The sequence below is a fragment of the Armigeres subalbatus genome, chromosome 2, assembly GCF_024139115.2.
Source record: "Armigeres subalbatus isolate Guangzhou_Male chromosome 2, GZ_Asu_2, whole genome shotgun sequence".
Classification (NCBI taxonomy): Eukaryota; Metazoa; Arthropoda; class Insecta; order Diptera; family Culicidae; genus Armigeres; species Armigeres subalbatus.
Genome location: NC_085140.1, coordinates 83,749,008 through 83,770,551, shown reverse-complemented (window position 1 = coordinate 83,770,551; position 21,544 = coordinate 83,749,008). Strand labels below are relative to the sequence as shown.

Below are 21,544 nucleotides of genomic sequence, written 5' to 3'. Positions count from 1 at the left end.
GCTTCAATTAAAATCTTTAAAGCGTTTTCGATGTTACACAATCATTCAATTACTCAAACTATTCGCCTTCCACATCAAAGAAAAATTTAGAAACGACTATTCTGTTGGAAATCCATTGAATCAAAATAAAAGTATTAGCTTTTCCCGGTAGTTTAAAGTCATGATCAAGCAATAGCATTAGTATGGTGCCTCAAATGGTTTTGATTCCAAATATTTTTGTGTCGGGTGGATTCGTTGATAGTCCTGCTTCATCTTTCTAGGACATTGTTACCATTAAAAACGTTCATCGATTCATCGGCAGCCATAGTACCCACTTACCCCGTATTTTCACTTGCCCCGGGGTACCTTACTGCAAAGTCAGAATGAATAAATAATGTTTCGCCCCAAGGCTGCGTTTTGTCCCAGGAAGTTTCGGATCACATCGCTTACTCTTTTTCGGTTTTCGTTTTATAATTTTTTTATTATAAATATTCCTATTACTGTCTAATGTTTTCCGCTCTCCTTGCATATTTTCTTCTTCCTCTTCTACTACAGCTACTTCGTGTCTCGATTATCCGTATCTTTTTCGCCTCTGCCACATTAACCTCTCACTGTTTTGCCCATTGTTTGCTGCTGTGCAACGCGCGCGCTTCTGTGCTTTTGATCAGCTTTTGCCAATCGGAATATTCTCCCCCCTCCCCTCCTCCAGCCGTCCTATTTTTCAGTTTTTAATGTCGCTTCACAAATAAGATGAATGTCTAAGATTCCGTCGATGTTGTTATGCACTTTCCTTCGCTCTTCATCTCTTTCGCGCTGTTTAACATTTATCAATTCGTTTATGTGTTCATTTTATTATTATTTATACTTTCTGTTTATTCATCGTTTGTTCTTAAAACAGTGTTTTGTGTTGTGTCGCTCTGTTTGTTTTTGTTCTTCATGTATTACTATACTTGTTTTATTTTTTGTATGTAAATGTTCTCGCTCAATGATAGCATGAATAAGAATCAATATGTTTGTTTGGTTGATTAGTGAGATGTGATCATGTGTTACCTAATTTCGTTTAATTTTTGTAGTTCCTATCTCACATTCAACCAAAGTTATATTTTTTGTGTACTAGTGTTGTTTTTATGAGGACTTGTGAGTTTCAGTGAATTCTACAATAATAAAGATATGAAGGAGATAAACCTGTGTATAAGTGTGTGTTTTTTTTCACTTAGAATACTTATATTTGAGTGTGTTTTAGTGAAATGCATGTATGGGTATGAGTGTTTTCGTTTTATTCATGGACAGGGTTCGATGAAGATGGCGGAATAAATGTCAAAATGCGTCGTTCTTATGCACATATAGGAAAAACTGTTTCCAACGAACGAAAAGTTTGAAAATCTGATTTGAAATAAAATATTATGTAAGCAATGTGTGATTATTATTTTTCCTATCACTGTCTATGTTTTTTGTTTGTGTTTCTTTTTGTTTAATGTTGGTTGAAGGCATTTCATTACACGATCCTTTTTTCTATTATTCGGTATGGCGATTGAACCCATAAAAACTGTTTTCTCTCACTACCGTTGCGTTTGTTTACTCCTATTTTATTTTTTTGTTTTGGGTGTGTTCCATGATTGGTTTGATCAGTTTAAAAATTGTGTCTAACTTTTATCGCCTTATTAAGATACCTATTGTTTTCTTTACTCGCTACTTTTGAATTCAACTGTGTTTTGCTGTTTTGCTTCACTAAATGTGCACTTTACTGTAGCTAGTGGTTGCTTCCTCTAAAGTTGTTTGTGTAATCCTTCTCTATTGTGGTTGTTCCTTACTTTCTCTTTCAAGTGAGAAATTTAGGAAAAAATCGAAAATTTTCATACAGCGGAAGTCCGTTTACTCGAAGCAAAAAGCCTTTTGGCGCTATCTGCACCGAGTGAATAGCATCCCACGCATGACTATGTTGCGGTAAATTGTGATAAGAATAGAATTTAAAGATATAGATAAAGATCAGACTTTTGTTGTTATTGTTATTCACTGTAAGATTGACCTAGGCGCAAAAGTTGATGACGATTTTCTTCTTTTAATCTGGGATCGTACAAACAGAAGGATCGTTGAAATGTGTGTTGCTGAGTAGATTATTGCACACGGGAAGGGTAAAGATAAAACAGAAGAAAATGGCACTTATTAGAAACGGGAATAAATCGTTTCGACCTTTTGACTCTTCTAGGAAAACCAATCGGTTAAACAACCTAACCGTTAACGAACAGATTAAAAACAGAAAAGATTTTCAATAGTATTGCAGAACATCTGTATTCTTTCTGACTGTGTTTGCAGTAAATAAACATATAGACATCCGATGTTCGATTAAGGCAAGTAATCGAGAGGTCATTGTTTGAGGAAATGTGGGTAAATAACCACCGACTTTTTTTTGCGTATTCGGTACATTAATTTATGCAGTCATCACTTCAAACGCTTTCAATGTCTGGTTGGTTATATTTAAAGAGATTTTTAATTAAAATACCCAACCCTGACCGGGCTGGCGCCTAAGGGCGATATACACCAAATACAATCATTAAATTATCCAACTTGCTTATTTATACAGCACGAATTTAAGCAAGAACGTATATAATAGTAGAGCGTACTTTGTTCAAACGTAAAAATAGGAAACAAACAATAGAAAAAATATAGTTCTGGCGCGTAAAGTATGGGCGTGTGTATAAAAATAAGCTTTCTATGTATATATATAAAAAAAACAAACAAATATATAATACAATCTGTATCAAAGTGTCAACACAACCGTCGATTCATAGGTTCGCGGCTATGTTTCTGCAATTCTGCAGCTTACGTCTGACTGTCTATCTAGAATTGGAAATGATTTAAAATTCTACTGTCAGATTTTTTTTTGACTTTCTTGCTAATTTAACCGGATTCTCCGTGAAATAACATCTACCCTGGATCTCTTGAACCCAAAAGCAGTTATTCCGAATAACTAATCACAAGGTTTGTTCGACTTTTTCCGCTCCCGTAATTTAATGTCGCGTGTTTCGCTGTATCGGATTCGGTTTCACCATAAGTATGATAGCTAAGAGGGGGTATGATAAATTCATATTTACATAGACATTTTAAGATTCATGATTTGCAAGAAGCAGCGCCAAGATTCCCAATGCGAAACGCCTCAAAACGAAAACTGGCGATTGAAGAGGAAGCGTTGGGGAAACGGAGAAGAAAATTTGAAAATTTAGCTCCTCGGATCCAGACAGAGATAATTAAAGTTGTAAACTTTTTTTTCCAAATGGTATAATTAATATATACGACATTATACTTGCTTTGCTAAACACGATTCACATCTATCCTGGGCAGATTCTCCGATTTCACGGTTTCTAAATTATTTGTTCTAACTTAATTCTCATTTTTTGTTCAGTGAAAAATTCTCAAAACGCATTCCACCGTCTAACTTACCTTATCTAAACAGAGTGTCACTATCTGTCTGTGTCTGTGTGCTGCATAATAATAGGAGTAACAGTGCCTCCGCCATCTAGGAGTCACCACGCCATGTTCTCCCACGCTTTCTCTATCATTCAATCACGCTCTCTCGTTCTCAGTGCTTGCATTACGATCCGCATACACCCTATTATGCCGCCGTGCCTGTGTGTGTGTTGTTGTGTGATTGTAGTTCCCAACCGTTTTACCAGTTGGCCATTCCGGGTTTGTTCAGCGTCATGAAGTAGATCTGACACGATGAACCACCTTTGGCACTGCTGAAAAACACCTTGTCGTTCCGCTCGCAGAGGAACTTGAGGCGTTGGGCTTTCTTGTGCATAAACACCCCATCCAGGTGACCGGTTTCAACCGAACGAATCTAGAATGGAATCACAATTGTTCATTAGTTTTTAGACATGTTGAGCGCGCTTATAATAACGAACCTCGATGGCCTTGTTGCCCCAGCCCATGATCTGACCGGTGCCGATGTACGCGACCGAAGTCGGCATCTCGCCCCACTGCAGAACGATGTTTTTCGACACCCGTCCCATCGTGTTTACGTAGACACCCTCGTTGTCGTAGCACAGCAGCAGCTGCATACCGTTCGAGTTCGGCAGCGTGACAATGCAGTGCGGCGAAATTGGACCCTGAGTCTGCGGGAAGAAAAGTGGAGTGAATTCGCGGACTACAACCTTGAGCATTAAGACCGTCACGGCACATACGAGATATTAAAGACAGCCTAGATATTGAAGAATTAAATGCAGTATTTATTTAATACTATAATGCCTCGCATGGCAAGGGAAGGCGTTCTAAACTGAACAAAGGTGTTTATTTGTATTTGTTAGTTTACAGTTCTTCATTCACATAATAATGTAATCTATATTTCATTTTTTTTTTTATTTCAACTATAAATACACCAGAAGTCATTCTTCTTCTTCTTCTTATTGGCATTACATCCCCACACTGGGACAGAGCCGCCTCGCAGCTTAGTGTTCATTAAGCACTTCCACAGTTATAAACTGCGAGGTTTCTAAGCCAAGTTACCATTTTTGCATTTGTATATCATGAGGCTAACACGATGATACTTTTATGCCCAGGGAAGTCGAGACAATTTTCAATCCGAAAATTGCCTAGACCGGCACCGGGAATCGAACCCAGCCACCCTCAGCATGGTCTTGCTTTGTAGCTGCGCGTCTTACCGCACGGCTAAGGAGGGCCCCCAGAAGTCATTGGTCCGACATAATAATCTCCGGAAGAGAAGTATGATTGATTTCATGCGCTTGCCATGTACTGTAATACTGTACTCGAGAGAAATCTCGCTTAACTTTTCAAAAGGACCTAAGTAATATTTTTTTCATGAATTAATTTGAATAGCGCAATCAACAGAACAACATGAAAGCTATTGATTGTCGTATTCAAATGAATTCATGAAAAAAATGTTACTTAGGTCCTTTTGAAATGTTAAGCGAGAAATGTAAAACATTCTTTGGAGTAAAAATGATGAAACTTTGAGCAAATCTAGAAGTGATTCGACGAAAAGTATGGGCGAACTAAAGATGAAAAATTCGCAATGGTGGAATATCCAGGCCAGTCTCATGTGTGGATCGCGAAACAGTTAAGAATCGACAAGTCGACTGTGTACCGTGTGGTACAATCGTTCAAGGAGAGCCAGACGACCCAGCGACGGGCTGAAAACGAAATCAAATCAAACACGACCGACCCCGTGAGTGTGAGAGATAAGCAATCTGATCCATTGGATTAGGGACGTGGTCTTCCGTCTGGTTCGTCCAGCAGACAATGAAGCGGGACGGATTTTATGTTTTCAAGGTAAAGAGGGGCCCCCTTACTAAACCGATAAACAGCAAAGGCAAGGTTGAACTCGCTGTTATTTTGCCTGTCTTGGTATGGTAGTTCATACGCTATCAGCCAAGCCGTTCTTGGATGGACGTTAGGCAAAATAATAGCGCTTTCAACCAGAGCGTTAATGAATAAAGCTTCCAATGAATGATTAATTTCGTTATGATTAAATCATTCAACTCTATGATTAAAGATTATGAATAATGATTTATTCGTTTTTGACAATGAATAATGATTGTGATTAACGATTAAATTAATTTTTGACAATGATTAACGATTATGATTAATGAATAAAACGTTTGGAGTATGAATAACGATTACCGATCGTGATTAAATGTTGACACAATATGTGTATGATTAATGATTAACGATCGATATGATTAATGATTAATGATTATGAATAATCAAATTGAATGATTTGCATAGTGATCAATAAGCAAGTAACCTTTCTTGCAAATTGGGCTATAATTGGCATAAAACCTATATGATTATGATTAAAGATTAATGAATAAAAGCTAACGTATGTAAAGATTAAAATTGATGATTAATGAACAAACTTAAAACAATTATGAATATGATCAGTGATTAATGATTAAATGTAAAATTCTATGATTAACGATTAGTGATTAATGGTTAAATCGTATTTTTGTATGATTATGATTAATGAATAATGATTAAATAACCCATTATTCATTAATCATGATTAAATCTATGATTAATCACTAATGCTCTGCTTTCAACCTTGCCTTTATTGTTTATCGGTTTGGTTAGGCCCATTCTTTACCTTGAAAACATAATATCCGTCCCGCTTCATTGTCTGCTGGACGAACCAGACGGCGTGCATAAGCGATAAAAAACCAAAAAAAAAACAACAAACAAAACAATCCATTTAAAATTCTATTAACGTAGTTTTTTCAGGAAAATTATCAAGGGTCCAAGATAGTCCCATAGAGGACATTTTTAAGTCCTGTTCGCGCCAACGCGAAGCAGTTGTTTAATGCCCTGCTCTCCTTTAAACTTTTTTCGTGCCAACACGAATGTGTCGGCTCCGGTACCCGCCTAACGCATACCCTTCCCCCCCCAGACCACATCGTTTGTGTTTGGTTTTCTCACCACGCCGTTGTAAACATGCACCCAAGAAGCCGACAGTCTAGCTAACGACGAGTGATACGCCTCGCCCGATTAGCCATCATTCTTAAAATCAGCACACGCAACCCAGTCATCTGCCAACTACAGACAAACAGACACAACACATTGAACATTCACTCATCATACTCATCGTCATGCAAACACTAATGACATCTGTTGTTCCCACTAAGCTATAGCTATAGCCTATAGGCAAATCACGAACCAGATGGTCTAACTCAAGCAAATCCGATGCGCGTGGCACGAGTTATCGATTGGCTAACTAAAGTTTATTCAAATCAAACTGACCAGTAAATCAGTAAACGTTGAAAATAACACGAGTGTTAGGGAGCGTCCACAAATTACGTAACGCTTAGAGGGGAAGGGGGTTGAGCGAAGTGTGACGATCCATACAAACTTTACAGATGTTTCATACAAAAAGTGTGACATAGGGGAGAGGGGGGTTGTAAATTACCAATTTTGGCGTTACGTAATTAATGGATCTTCCTTTATGTCTGTTTGTCTGTATGCCAACCAAGGATGTTATCGATCATTTAGTAATCTGCGTTCGATCATTTAGTAGTTTGCCAATAGCTCATTCCAGAGGCCTAATTTCAAATGTATTGTATGGTGGACTTTTAGTGCGAAGATTTTTCTACAACTCTCTTTAACAAGTCGATGTTCGAATTCCACTATTAAAGGAGTTACGGAGCTAGTTGCTATACTTATACTAAATGAGAACTAAATATGCAATCATTTAGTCTAAGTTACTGCCACTAGAGCTATAGCTCCGTTATTAGTGAAATTCAATCAACGAACTGTTTGGCAGAGTTGTAGATAAACCTTTGCACTAGAAGTCCACCATACAACACTTTTTGAAAATTAGCCTCTGGAATGAGTTATTGACAAACTACTAAATGATCGAAGGCAGATTACTAAATTATCGATAACATCCTTGGTGCCAACTATTTAAGAAGTGTCAGTCAAGAATTTCCTTTATTCAGTTTTCGACGATTATACAGTCCACACTAAGAAGAAAATACAGTTTTAGGAATGAACAACACGCCTTTCAATCCACCGGAGGAAGCCAGAAAACAGTTTTTTTTTTCAAGGCTTGAGTTAATTAAGCCACAATTTTCCGTCAAGCTACCGGTCGTGCCCCGGTGTTCCTTCAACCTAAGGTTCGTGCCGTTTATCCGATATCCTTCACCCGGAAGGATTCGCTACCCAACCCAATTCGTGCCCAAATAGATTCAATGTATCAATTACTGGTCCTCCGGAAGACCCAGAATCAACGGAACTCTGATGAAAATACTAAATTTTCTCAATCAATGAAACGCCCAACATTTCCTATAAGATTTCTAAACATCCTGGCGCAGTGGCACGAATACTAAATTTATATATGATCCCATGAGCCAAGAAATTACTTGATGTGGAATTCTTCCACTTGGCGGCGTTTGTGTAAAAGAAACTTTCAGTTTGGGTCGATATCTCAGGATTTATGGGATTTAGAAAGTTGATGTCTTCTAAAAGTTGTTTGGGTATTCGAAGCTAATATGTTGTTTGAGAAACTATTTAGTTAGCGGCGTTAGAGTATATGAAAGACCAGTTTGCTTTGCTATATCCGGATCTGTAGGATTGAAAAAGTTATTATTTTTTTAAAGTTGTTCAGGGATTGGAAACCAAACATGTTGAAAAACTGGTTAGTTTGGAATTCATCCACAAGGCTACATTAGTGTATATGAGAGACCAGTTTGGTTCAATTTCTCGGGATCTATGAGATTTAGAAAGTTGCTGTTTTTCAAAAGTTGTTCGGAGATTGTAAATTGTTGAGAAATGATTTCGTTTAGCTTCCATCCTCAAGGCGGCACCAGTGGATGTGATTTAGAGGAATGTGTTGAGAAACAAGTCAGTTTTGATTTCATCCTGGTGTATAAATATAAGGCTGCTATTTTTGGTTAGATATTTCCGAATCTGCGAAATTTAAGAAGTTTTTGTCTTGTACAAAGTTGGTCGAGGATTAGAAACCAAAATATTGGAACTACCAGTTTGGTTAGATATCCAATCCCTGATATTTAGGTAGTTGTTGTCTTCTGCAAAATTGTCCGGTTATTGGAAACCAACATGTTGAAAAAATTATTTAGTTTGAATGAGTGCATCCGTTTGATGGTGCTTGTATATATGAGAATGTCGGTTCAGTAAGATAACTAGGGATAGGAGATAGTTGCCCTCTTTTTAATACCAATTTGTTGTTTTTTTTATTAAGGATATTTCCCATATTACCGAAAACTAATAAGGCCGTTATAAATATTTAAGGAAAATTATGTGCTACTGATCTTCAGTGGTTGGGGGGTGTAGTAAAAATAAATAATAAAAAAACCAAGAAAAAACTCCTAGAATTGTTTTTAAAATATGTAAGTAAGTTTAGTTTACAATTTATCCGGTTGGCTCATCCCGAGTAGCAGATTCTAGTATCATATTACAGTCAAACTTAGCAATGATTTGTTTTGCCTTTCTCGTATACTAAAAAATTGCTGGATCGGACTGTGGGATCAGTAGTTATAGCCAAACTACTTTTTTTACACCAGCAACGAGTAAAATTCATACCAAAAGTGCGTTGAAATTACTCACTCGAAAGAAACGAGGAAGGCACCATCACCGCTAGGTGGAATAATCTGGTTTTTATTTTTTTAATATTAAAGCAATATAGTACGCGCTCTTATTTCTAGACCAACATTTGAAAAGGGCGTAACAGCCAACATTTATTCCTTCTGATTCTTTGTCTACATATATAGCTATAGACATATGTAGACGAGAAATCAAAAGGAATACATTTTGCCTGTTACGTCCTTTTCAAATGTTGGTCTAGATTCGATATTGATAGGACCATCGAGTAAGAAAGTTTTAAGTTAGGGGGTTAGAAGCAGAGGGTTGTAAGTGATATTTTGGTCAAATTTGAGTTGACTACAGCAAAAAAAGCTTCAGCTTTGTAGGAATATGTTGATAATGTTGTATGTTGTTTGTAACTTGTGTGAAAAATTCGCAGAAAATTAGTATTTTTTTAAAGTTTCAAACAAATTGTATGAAACGACAAATTATTGATAAACTTTGCTCCTATTTTTCTTAACTAAGTTTCTATCACTTACACCCCTTTGCGTTTAACCCCCTAAAATGTAACTCGTAATTTTTATAATGTACTGTAACCCGATGTGAATCCTGTCTAAGTACTTTGATAATTTCTTTATTCTAAGAAACTGTTCATAATATGCACAATTAACATACACCATTAGGGTGGACCACACTTATATGACAAAATTCACAATCATTTTTTCGAGACGTATACCCCCTGAAAATAAACTTTTTCATTTTTTGCTAAAACCACTCGCGGTTTTCGGGAGCCTCTTCGTAATAGTGTAAAGATAGTAGGGTAAGACGGTATAATATGCCCCCCCCCTAAGGCAACTCCTTGATAACTTTTTACTTTTCAACGCAATTTATGCAAAATTTGAGTTAGTCGCAAATGCATTGCCCGTGAGTAGTCATATAAAAATATTTCAGTTAACACGTAATAAAGCTTTTATGAAAAGTCGTGAAAAAATTAATTTTAAAAAGTGCCTGGGCAATACGCCCCACCTCAACCAAAGACGTTTAATTGCCCTTCATTAGTATTTTATTAATCCCATAATAAAAAGGATACAAATCCTTATGCGCTTGACATTAAAAAACCAACATAGGTCCATTCCTATGTTGGTTTTTTAATGTGCCTACACTGGGGCGTTTTGGCCAGAGAAACATGTTTTCGAAAATCGTTATATTTTTGAAAATTGGAAGCAATTTTCATATATATAATAGCCCAGTTTGTCTGTCCGGTGACTAGCCAACCAGACGCAGCACGCGGGGAAATTCTCACAAAAAAATAAAATATTTAACACTTCAATTCTTTTTTACTATCAGATGCAGAAAACAAAACCAGTGACAACCTTAGACAACCAGACACAGCATTTGATGAAAAAAATCACAGACAACAGACGTTGAAAATTTTGATTTTTTTAAATGCAGAAAATAATCTATCACTCTTAAAAATTGAAAAAAAAAAAAAACACTTGCCACGGGCGCTATTGCGCCCACAAATAAACTAGTATATCATATTAATCACTGAGAAAAGTAATTTTGTTGCCCAACTGAGTGTTCCAGTGCAAGTTTTGCGGAAAGTATGCCAGAGTCGCTCCAGAATGTTGAGCAAACAAACATGAAAAGTTACATCAAAACTGTAACTTCTTGTATTTTGCTATTATTTTCATTGTGTAATACAAAAATACTTCCACATTCCAGGTTGTTGTCAGGAAGGGTTTAGAGAAAATCGTACCAGCTTTGGATCAATTGTTAAAATAAAATGAATGCATAATATATTATTGGTCACTTTTCCCTGTGCATTTATTTTAGCCTTTTATTCAGCCATTCTCATTTTTTTCTCAATTTTTTTTTAAGGGTAAAAAGTGGTTTGGTGCAAATCGGTCATCTGACTAACTTTTACCTTTTATGCACACCAAGTGCATACCAACTGCTGTTCGGTATAGAGGTCGTTGTTTCTGCTCAGGAATTGCCAACGAAACGCATATTAAAGCAGACGTCAAGTCAAGTAGATCCTCGTCCTAGAGTTTTCCGTCGGCAAGTTTCGCCTAGATGTTCCAGAAGAAAAAGATCGACAAATTTGCCAAGAACTACTTGGTGTGGCAGGCGATCTGTAGATGCGGCAAATTCAGTAAGCCGTGCATAACATGTGGCACCATCAACTGCCAAATTAATAAAAAAAAAGATGGTACGAAGCTAACGATATTGTTCCTGTCCCGAAGGAGGAAAATCCGCTAAACCAGAGGTTCCCAAACTGTGGGTCGCGACCCCCAGGGGGGTCGTGTGCTGTTCAGTGGTGGGTCGCGAAAGACAAATCTCAATTCATAATTGTGTTACTATTTTGTCCCACAAATCTATTCCATATTTTGAATTAGGATCTAATAAATAATTGGATGATTAAAGAATAACAAACCTGACGAAGTCCACGGTCTTTTTTTTTGTTATACGATATTTGGGCAAGTAGAAAGAAGTCCTATAAAAAATTGTAAACCCCGAACCCAATCCAAAACCAATTCTAAGCCAATTCGAATCCGATCTAAATCAAATCCAAATCTATTTAAAATCAAATCCAAATCTAATTCAAATCCAATCCAAGTCTAATTCAAATCCAATCTAAATCCAATCCTAATCAAATCGAAATCCAATTCAAAATCAATCTGAATGAATTTCAAATTCAATCCAACCCAAATGCAATTTAAATTCCATCCAAATCCAATCCACATCCAATCCAAAAAATTGACGAATTTTTGACAAATGCAATGATGGGGTATAAAGCAATTTATTATAATTTGTCCAATCTAACGCGAACTCATTTTTATCTAATTTCACAAAATCAATGCATTTGGTACCTGGTGGGTCGCAAGCCCTCCTTAGCCGTGCGGTAAGACGCGCGGCTACAAAGCAAGACCATGCTGAGGGTGGCTGGGTTCGATTCCTGTTGCCGGTCTAGGCAATTTTCGGATTGGAAATTGTCTCGACTTCCCTGGGCATAAAAGTATCATCGTGTTAGCCTCATGATATACGAATGCAAAAATGGTAACTTGGCTTAGAAACCTCGCAGTTAATAACTGTGGAAGTGCTTAATGAACACTAAGCTGCGAGGCGGCTCTGTCCCAGTGTGGGGATGTAATGCCAATAAGAAGAAGAAGGGTCGCAAGCAATTTAGGATTCCGCTAGGTGGGTCGCATATCCAAAAGTTTGGGAACCTCTGCGCTAAACTCGTCAGAACTTCATCCAATAGAGACATTCTGGGAAAAGCTCTGGAACAGAAAAGGTCTTCAAAAACCAAAAGGTATTGAAGAAAGAGTATATGGAAACCTGTGAGAAAGATGGCGCACAGGATTTGATTAGTGGCGTTAAAGGCCGGCGCACAATGTAGGTATCCGGTCCGGATTGCAAATGAGTTGCTAGTTTGTGCTTAATTGGATCCGGATTGTACTAAATCACTGACCGCACACAAATCGACTACCCAACGCACAATTGATCTGGATCATTTGTATCAAATTGATTATGATAAATTTCTTGATTTATTCAGACATGGAATTATGAAGACTTCTGGAGAATACAGTATATTCTAAGCAGTTTAAAACATGAGTTTTTGTCGTCATTGGAGGTTCATTAAACCTCCAATAGAGACCAAAAAAAGTTAAACATTGTGATTTATTCAGGGATTTACTAGGAATATGTGAGAATTTTTGGGACTTCTGGTATCAGGGAATCTAAACATTTTAAAGAATTTCACGGCACTGGCTGTTTTTAAGATTTTATCATGTTTTTCATGATTTTCTTATATTTCAAACAATGAATCGACTGCTTTGAGCGTGCTTACAGCGGCACACTAGGAGTTAACTTTCTGAAATCAGTATGGCGAAAGGCATCTAAGGTTCGATTTCTCAAAATTAAGCACTTCAATCGGAAAAATATTTGGTAGGCCTAGTAGCAGACACCATCCCTCATAACCGGTACCAAATAGTTTTTCATGAAAAGTTCCTAATTTTGAGAAAACCAGCGTTAGATGTCTTTCGCCATACAAATTTCTGGCGGTTAACTCTTGCTGGCTATTTTGTGCATATACTGTAGCGCCTGGATGTGGTTGCGGCGAGTAGAAAATCAGCCACTGCCAATAATTCATTCCTGAATATTTCTGAAAAATCGCTATCTTTGATTAGGGAGGAATACGCTGTGGTTTGGTGGAAAATTCCAAAAGACTTCTGAGAATTAAACAAAGTTATTTTCATTTTCCAACGATATTTTTTAATTAAAAAATCTTTTTTTATTCAAGCTTCTCCAGGAATTCCTGCGCAAGCTCCTCCAGTAAATGCTCCGCAAGTTCTTCCAAAGATTCTTCCAGAAACTACTCTGGAAGTTTTTTTCTGGAATTATTTCGAAAGTTCTTCATGAAATTCCTCTGGAAGTTTCACTGAGAATTCCTCCGGAAATTTCTTCGGAAGTTCCTCCAAGAATTTCTTCACAAGTTCATCTACTCCAGGAATTCATTCGGAAGTTCCTCCAGGAATCCCTACAGAGTTCTTTTAAAATTTCCTGTAGAGTCTCGAATTTTCGCAAAAAGTTTCTCCATTTTTCCGTTCACCTTAGAATAATTGCTCCTGAAATCCTTCCTGAACTTGCTCCATAAAAACCAATTAAGAACGTTTCATCAATTACAATTAAAACTTTCAACAAATTACCCTGAGTTATTTCCGAAATTCACATGGGTTTCGCACAAACCACCTGGAAATTTCTCCAGAAATGCATTCAAAAAATCTTCGGAAAATCTTTCAGTAACTCCTTTAAAAGTTCCTCTGAAAATTCATCCGGTTATTCGTTCAGAAATATCTTCGATAATTCCCCCTAAAACATTTTAATTCGTTAAATCAATTCTTTAATTTATTTAAAATCAACTTTCTAAAAGAACCCATTTTTATGACGCCTTTTTTTTCATATTTGAAATTAAAAAAACAAAGAAAGTGATGTTTTTTTCCTAATTTAGCCTCAAATTTATCCGATTTAAATCAACATCAGGCTAATTCTTCAAAACAGTTCACAAGTGCACTGCCCTTCTACGCATAATTGTCCCATGATAGTTTTTGTAGATATTACCTTTTCACCATAGAACAATCTATTTTGACGTATATTTTTCGAAAACTTTCACAGATATTGCACTTTGTTCGGAAAATCATTGAAAACAAAATCAAGTCCATTTGTCTCATTGTTAAATTTATACACATCATTGTCTCGCAGTGATTGAACAGATTATTATGGCAGATTCTGTTATTTTATGGTGCAACGCTCATTGAAATAGTATTTTCTGTTTAGATCTTCCAAACTTAGTCTGTTCCAGTGGCTAATGGGGGCGATCTAAAAAATTGTCATTTTAGGCTACATAATCACTTTAACCACGTGGACAGATCACTTCCATAGATGAAGCATGGAGAGACATATGTAATCGCAGTAGTTATTGCCGATATCATGCACTGAGCGGGACTGGAATGCGTAGAAACTACCAAACAAGAGCTGTATTTCTCGGTAAAACTGTCCCACCAAACTATTTTCATGATCATGGTCACAAATTCTATTTGTGGGTGAAAAATTAGAATGATTTCAATGAAATTAAGATTGTTGAGTGGTGCTGTGGCGTAATATTATAAAATTTTGTATCGGTGGGACTTTAGCAATGTAAATTGGGATTTAATTTCAAAAGCCATTTTCCCAATTGTCATTTTTTGAATTTGGTACAAGCATGCGTAGAACGGCAGCGCAGCACTTAATCAGTTTTTGTTTTGAGATTTAATAATATTTAGAGATTTAAAAAATATGGATTCATTGGAAAAGTTGACGTAAAATAATAATATAACGTTCTTTCAGCCACTTACATGTTTAGGAAGGTAGATATCGTAGACTATGGCGGAGTCAAGATCGACCGCGTGGAACCCTTCCGCCGAACCGTAGATCACCTTCAGTCGCGTTTGCTCCTCGACCGTGAGATCAACGAGCAGTGGGCGGTGCATTAGTTCAGCGAAACTCTACAAAAAAAACAATTTTTATTCTCCCTTGATTTTCAAGAAAGACCCTAATGCGGCTGGACTCACCTTAAATGCCATGAACTTGTGGTAGGGCTTCGGCGCCCAGGCGTAGATCTCGATCGATTCTTTCAGCGCTATGACTAAAAACTTGATCCGTTCGTACTTAACGATTTTGAAGTGGACGGCTCCCTGCAGATCACCGACGTTGATCCAACCGTTGCGGCGTTCCACTTGTTGCTGTTCCCAAAGATACCATACGTAATAAATACCAAGGAATTCTGACCTATAACAGTGTTCAACGACTTACATCACCCATTCCATCGGTTCGAAGAATTTTGGACTTCAACCACGACAAGTAGTACACTCGCACTCGATTCTTTTTGCCGGATATGGTCACCAGGATATTCTGCCCTTCTAGCACTTCCATCTGTTGGAATCTTCGTCGCGATATCAGCTGGTACACCTACGTAAAAAAACGAACCGAAATATTGTCTGTCTGCCTTTCCATATCATTCCCCTATCTTACCTTGCCCTGTCCGGACCGATCCAGTAGCATGAGACCATTCTCGGTTCCAATGAGCAGGTTGACGCCCCACAGCGCTGCACACAGGATCTCCGAGTTGAAGCGTTTCTTGTACTTGCGGATCTCGGGCGTATCGGAGGCGGCATCGTGCGACGTCGGCGTCACGTTCACGTTGACGTGACTTTCCCGCCGGGCGGCACCGGATCCACCCGATCCGGCGCTGAAACCGAACGTGAGGAAACTTCGTTGCTTCTGTTGCAGGGCCAGCGCAAACGGCGGCAACGGGAGTGGCGCACCAGAGTTGTTCGCGCCAGCACCAGGGACGGAGTTCAGCGAAGCAGGTTGCGATTGTTGGTGGTGCAACAGTTGGTGTTGTTGTTGTAGATGGTGGTGATGGTGGTGGTGGTGGTTTAGTTGGTTCAATTGATAGGGAGGTAAATGATTGTTATTATTGCTACTACCATGAAGAAGTTTGTTGTGGTTGTTTAGATTTCTAATGTTAATCGAATGGTTTGGACTGTTATGGTGGGAGGAAGAGGGCGAATTCGACACCGTCGAGTGCGGCGAGGAATTGCTAGTTCCTGCTGGTCTTCCCCCACCTTCTCCCCCTGCTCCGGCACTGGGAGGCGCGAGGTGGTGGCTGGCATTGTTACTACTACTATGTTGGTGGTTCAAATTATTGATATTGATGTTGTTGTTGTTGTTCGCGATGCCACCGCTCGCAACGGCGATGAAGGACTTGGAAGGGGTGGAATGGGCGGAGGAACTGACGGCCGCTCGGTACTGTTAAAGGTCAATTATTTTGGCATGGGTTTTTATTAATAATTTCAATCGTAGTGGCGTAGGCGGTAGGTGTTGTGGTTGTAATTGTTGTTGTTGGCAGCGGCGGTTAGAGTTGATTTAATATTGGGGATTGGTTTAATTTGGCGATGAGTTGAAGAGAACCGAAACGAAAACAAAATTAGTAGAAATCAAGCAAAATAAATCAAGCTGAAAATTAAAAATTATGGAATTCATGCGAATTGAGATGTAAGCAGCGAGTTGAAAGTATGATTTACCAAAACCATATTATATTAAACTAAGCGATGAAATGATAACTAAAATATTGAAGTGGTTGTGCGAGTTTATATTTAGGATATTTAGTTCGTCAGTAAATGAACGCTAAGGCTGTATTTTTTTTCGGTTTGTTAAATTCAGAAGTCCTATATAATTATACAATTTTATGAATCATCACTGAAATATATGTCAAAGTATAGGGAAACTGATCAACTCATCTTATAACGAAAAATACAGGAGGAACTCCAGGAAAATTTCAAAAGAAGTCCTCTGGAGTATCAGAAAATTTTCTAGGGGATATACTGAAGTATTTCCTGTAGAAATTCGAAGGAATTCGAAAGTATATCATGGAGAAATGCTTGGGCAAATTTGGAAGAATTTCCGAGAAAATTCAGAAAATAATAGGTATATACTTTTTGTGTTTTCACAAAATTTTCCAGTGAATTTTCAAAAATATTCTGAATTAACCAATTTCAAGGGAGGGGCTCCCCCTCTCCTCAGACAGGTATTTGTTCTATTCCTAGTTGGGTTGTGGCTTCAACGAGTTAGGTAGTTGAGACCGCCTTTGTGAAAACCCCCGCTTTCTGTAAATCTGACTTGACGTGATGCTGTTTTATTGCACCATCTTTCGAATTCTCACGCACAAAATGATGACGCATGTCAATGTGCTTTGTGCGGGGCGCACCAAGGAAAAATAGTTTTTGATCAGTCCATGCCACCACACTGCTTCTCGCACTGCAGCTGACAGCGCCATATATTTCGTTTCCATGATGAGAAACGCCACAGTTGGTTGCTTCTTACGACTCAATTACACTGAACCACCTGCTGGGGCAACGATAGTTCCCGACTAGAGTGAGGAAACAGATTTATAAAAGGCCGTATTATTTAGCAAAACCTCCATGAGCCAATATTGACCATCGACTCATAGAAATATCGAGGTGTGGAATGGAAATTCTTTGTGATGCTGAAATATTTTCCAATATGACATAATTTGCTTGCTTGAGTCGATATCGAGTCCAAGTTTGATTGTATTTTGTAACAGATCTTGCTTTAAATTGGGTAACATTGGTAGTTAAAATAACTAAAATTCAAAATAATGAAACATATAAATTTGCTAAAATATTTATTCGAAACGAACGACAGTTACTAAATTATAAAGCAGCTGTTAGACATCTGGTGTAGTTATAAGTTTGATATAATTTTGCTTAGTTGTCCTGGTCGAGTTCACATCAATGAAGTCTTTGAAAATACTGTCACTGTTTTTTGATATAACAACTGCATAGTCCGTGTGCTTTTGAGAAAGCATGAAATGAGCTTCGCTGCTGTCCAATAAGTTTCTCCAGTGCAGTGTTACTGAGCAGCTGCTGATAATCTTGACATATGCACATGGTATATGCAATAACTGATGGTTGCGTACATTAGTAAAGTGAGACTGTCAGAAAAAAAAAACTATATTTCGGATAGTAACGATCAACTATGTCATCTGATTTAGTCTTGATTTTGTGCTCCCTTGCGCTGCTAATAATTACGCATGATTGTGTGTCTTCTAATTGCGGATGGAGTGCCGTCATAATACTATCATTAGGACTGTTTCGTCGTCAGTTGTTTCATCCACAATGAATTCTCGCTTAACTTTTCAAAAGGACCTAAGTAACATTTTTTTCATGAATTAATTTGAATACTGCAATCAATAGTTTTCATGTTGTTCTGTTGATTGCGCTATTCAAATTAATTCATGAAAAAAATGTTACTTAGGTCCTTTTGAAAAGTTAAGCGAGAATTACCCCCTTTGAGCGAAGTAAGTATGGCGAAAACAATCTACAGTCAAATTTCACAAATTTAACCACTTTAGAGAAAAAAAAACATTTGGTTGGTTTATTAGCGAACACCGTCATAAATAATTGGTACCAAATATTAGGATAAATACGCTGACATAGTATCCCTTGACACATCGAAGGCGTTTAATCGGACCTGAACACAATTCAGTCAATTCACACAGCCGTACTCACTCGTATTAAAGCGCAATACGCCGTCCTCCGTTTGGCCACCTCGGTAGAAGGACAAGACTAACGATGGAGGCATCTACTGTCAGGACCGTGCATCAAGTTTGGGGATCACCCCGTCCCCAAACGTGTGATTGTTAAAGTACTAGGCGTCTCCATCGACCATTCACCTTTCCACCTCATCTCCGGTTCCGTTAAAATCAAATGCCTTAATACCAGGGTCAACTTAATCAAAACGCTTCCAAAGCCCAACAGGACAAACAATATGGGAATTCGCCTACGACTGATAGTCTTCGTCCTATACTGATAGTCTTTGTCAGTGCAATCGCGAACAACCAAGTCACCAATGGATTCAGGCGTATAACAATCGACAACATCATTTGCCTGGAGATCCGGGGACATCGTGGAGTGTCAGGGAATGTTATATCGGATAATCTTGGTGGAGTCGTTCACCAAGGCAGGCATTATACCGCTTGGGTCACCCTGGCTGACGCCAAAACTTGGATTAAGAGAATCGTTAGTCAGGATTAGGTGAACCAACGGGCACAGCTGCAGAAGGTTAAGGAATCCACTGCACCATGTAACGATACGCCCAGCCACAGTGATCAGCAGATCATATCTCGTCTTCGCACCGGCTACACCCGATTTTTACAAAATTTTTCTTTCAGTCCATTCCGTAATGTCTTCTTCAACTTATTAATTCTCCCGTCCACATGAATTGTTTGGTTTGATTCACATTGTCGCAGAAGCGAACTCTAGATTGCCATTTTTGAAGAATATATCTTTTAATGACACTGCATAATATGCAATCGGACGTTTATTCCAGATGCATTAAAAAAAGCTCTAGAATTTTGAGAGGCAATCTAATCCGTTCTGCGTTTTTCTAATAAATTTGAATGATCATATAGGGCTTTGAACAAGATAGTTGGAAGATAGGCTCACCGATTGACGTTTCTACCTGCAGATTCCAGCGCATAGTTTTTGTTCAACACAATGTTATTCAGTGTTCCGGCCATAGAATTCCAACCATTCAAAACCCCGAGTGGACCACGGGTGTTTCGATTGCTTTTCTGCTAACGAAAATGTTTTTAAAATGGACACACATTCCTCATTCAAACGGTAGTCTGGCTTCCCAGGCCTGACAATTTGGTATAATCGAATCGCGAATCTACGAACGATCGGCATGACGATTGCGGCCAGCCCACATCACCATCCCATGCGACACCGTACCTGCACGCAGGTGAGGTTTATTTTGCTGCTGACGACAATCCCCCTATTGTTGTTCCTGTTTCTGTTCCGATAGCGACGAGCATATTAAAATAGTTTACTTGGCTGTCTATGGAGAACAGAACGACATTTGTAATTCGTTATTCTTCATCGCGCGCGAGTGAACATGCCGCAAAAGCTGGATCATTTCTACAATGATTACTGCATCTATCACGAAGACATCATTGCACTAACACCCAAAGACCATTTGGAAGAGCAAATGGAGACCTACGACGAGTTTGAAGTACAACACACTACTGGAGCTTCCGTGGTGTTGAAGACAACGATGCAGTTGACTACTGCTCGCTACTAGGAGCAGTTAAATGTGAACTCACAACCGCAACCGGATCCTTCAAGGATTATTTGTCCAGCAGCAATCCTTGAAGCCACTGATTCCTTCCATCGGTGGCAAGCCCAAGAACTGTTTACGCTTCAAGACCATGTTTTTGGACATTATGAGGACGTCAGCCGATTCAGACGCCTCGAAAATTCCGAAAAAAACGCACCGAAGACAAGCGTGTCACAGTTGACATCCATGTCAACGATCAACCTGAAGGAGATGCAAGGATTTTTCGAACGATTCGTAGACAACCTGCTTCTGGTAGACCTGCGCACCGATTGAATTTTTATCGGCGGCGCCGTGATAGATCATTTTCAGCCGGATTTTTTTTTAGGAATTTCTCCGGAAGTTCCTCCAGAAAACTCCTCCAAAAGTTCCTCCAAGAGTTCCCCCGGAAGCTTCTTTAGGATTTCCTCCGGAAGTTCCTCCCGTAGTTCCCCCAAAAGTTCCTCCAGGAATTCCATTGGTAGTTTCTCCAAGAATTCCGGCCGACGTTCCTCCAGAAATTCCTCTAGAACTTTCTCCAGGAATTCCCCCGAAGTTCCTTCAAGAAATTTTGCGGAAGATCCTCCAGGAATTCTTTTGGAAGTCCCTCCAGGAATTCCTACGTAAGTTCCTCCAGAAATTCCTCCGAAAGTTCCTCCAGGAATTCCTCCGGAAGTTCCTCTATGAATTCCTTCGGCAGTTCTTCCAGGGATTCCTCCGGAAGTTTCTCCAGGAATTCCTCCAGAAGTTCCTTCAGGAATTCCATCAGAAGTTTCTCCAGGAATTCCTCCGAAAGTTCCTCCAGGAATTCTTCCGGAAGTTTCTCCAGAAATTCGTCCGAAAGCTCCTCTAAGAATTCCTCCGGAAGTTCCTGGGAAAGCTACTGCATGAATTTCTTCAGCAATTCCCAGAAATTCCACTAAGAGTAACTTAATACATTTCCCCGTGAATTCGTCTAGAAATTCCATCGATTTTTGGCATAGCATAGCTTCGCATAGTTACGGTGTACTTCGTAGGTTGGACACTAGTGATACTCATCTTTTTCTTTTGAAATCCTTATTCAGATTGCTACCAGAAACCAAGGTGGGTGTGGTCCCTAATTCAATCTAGGCTAAATATCAGGATAAAAAGCATGAGTATTTCTACTCCTGGCCACTCGCACTCCCATCTTCACCGTAACTTGGGAGGGGAAGGAAGTGTTGATGTGGCACTTACTTAATGAGTAGCCCCGACTCAGTGATACCCTCGTAAGTACCACGACATTAGATAATGGGGAAGGAATTCGTTAGGTCAGGAT

General features: G+C 38.7%; 1 protein-coding gene across 12 annotated transcripts in view; it reads right to left on the bottom strand.

Moving 5' to 3' along the window:
• Positions 1 to 431: 431 nt before the first annotated feature.
• Positions 432 to 21,544, bottom strand: part of LOC134209556 (serine/threonine-protein kinase mig-15) — a 269,786-nt gene continuing 248,673 nt past the window's right edge. For 10 of the 12 annotated variants that reach the window (XM_062685542.1, XM_062685554.1, XM_062685546.1 and 7 more), the window contains 6 exons: positions 15,601 to 16,380; positions 15,382 to 15,537; positions 15,141 to 15,311; positions 14,925 to 15,074; positions 3,882 to 4,091; positions 432 to 3,817 (listed from right to left, as the gene is read on the bottom strand). In XM_062685542.1, the coding sequence (XP_062541526.1) occupies positions 3,644 to 3,817; positions 3,882 to 4,091; positions 14,925 to 15,074; positions 15,141 to 15,311; positions 15,382 to 15,537; positions 15,601 to 16,380 (1,641 nt within the window). In that variant the 3' untranslated portion in view covers positions 432 to 3,643. The remainder of the gene's footprint in view (positions 3,818 to 3,881; positions 4,092 to 14,924; positions 15,075 to 15,140; positions 15,312 to 15,381; positions 15,538 to 15,600; positions 16,381 to 21,544) is intronic. The other 2 variants (XM_062685552.1, XM_062685553.1) reach the window with 1 other exon arrangement.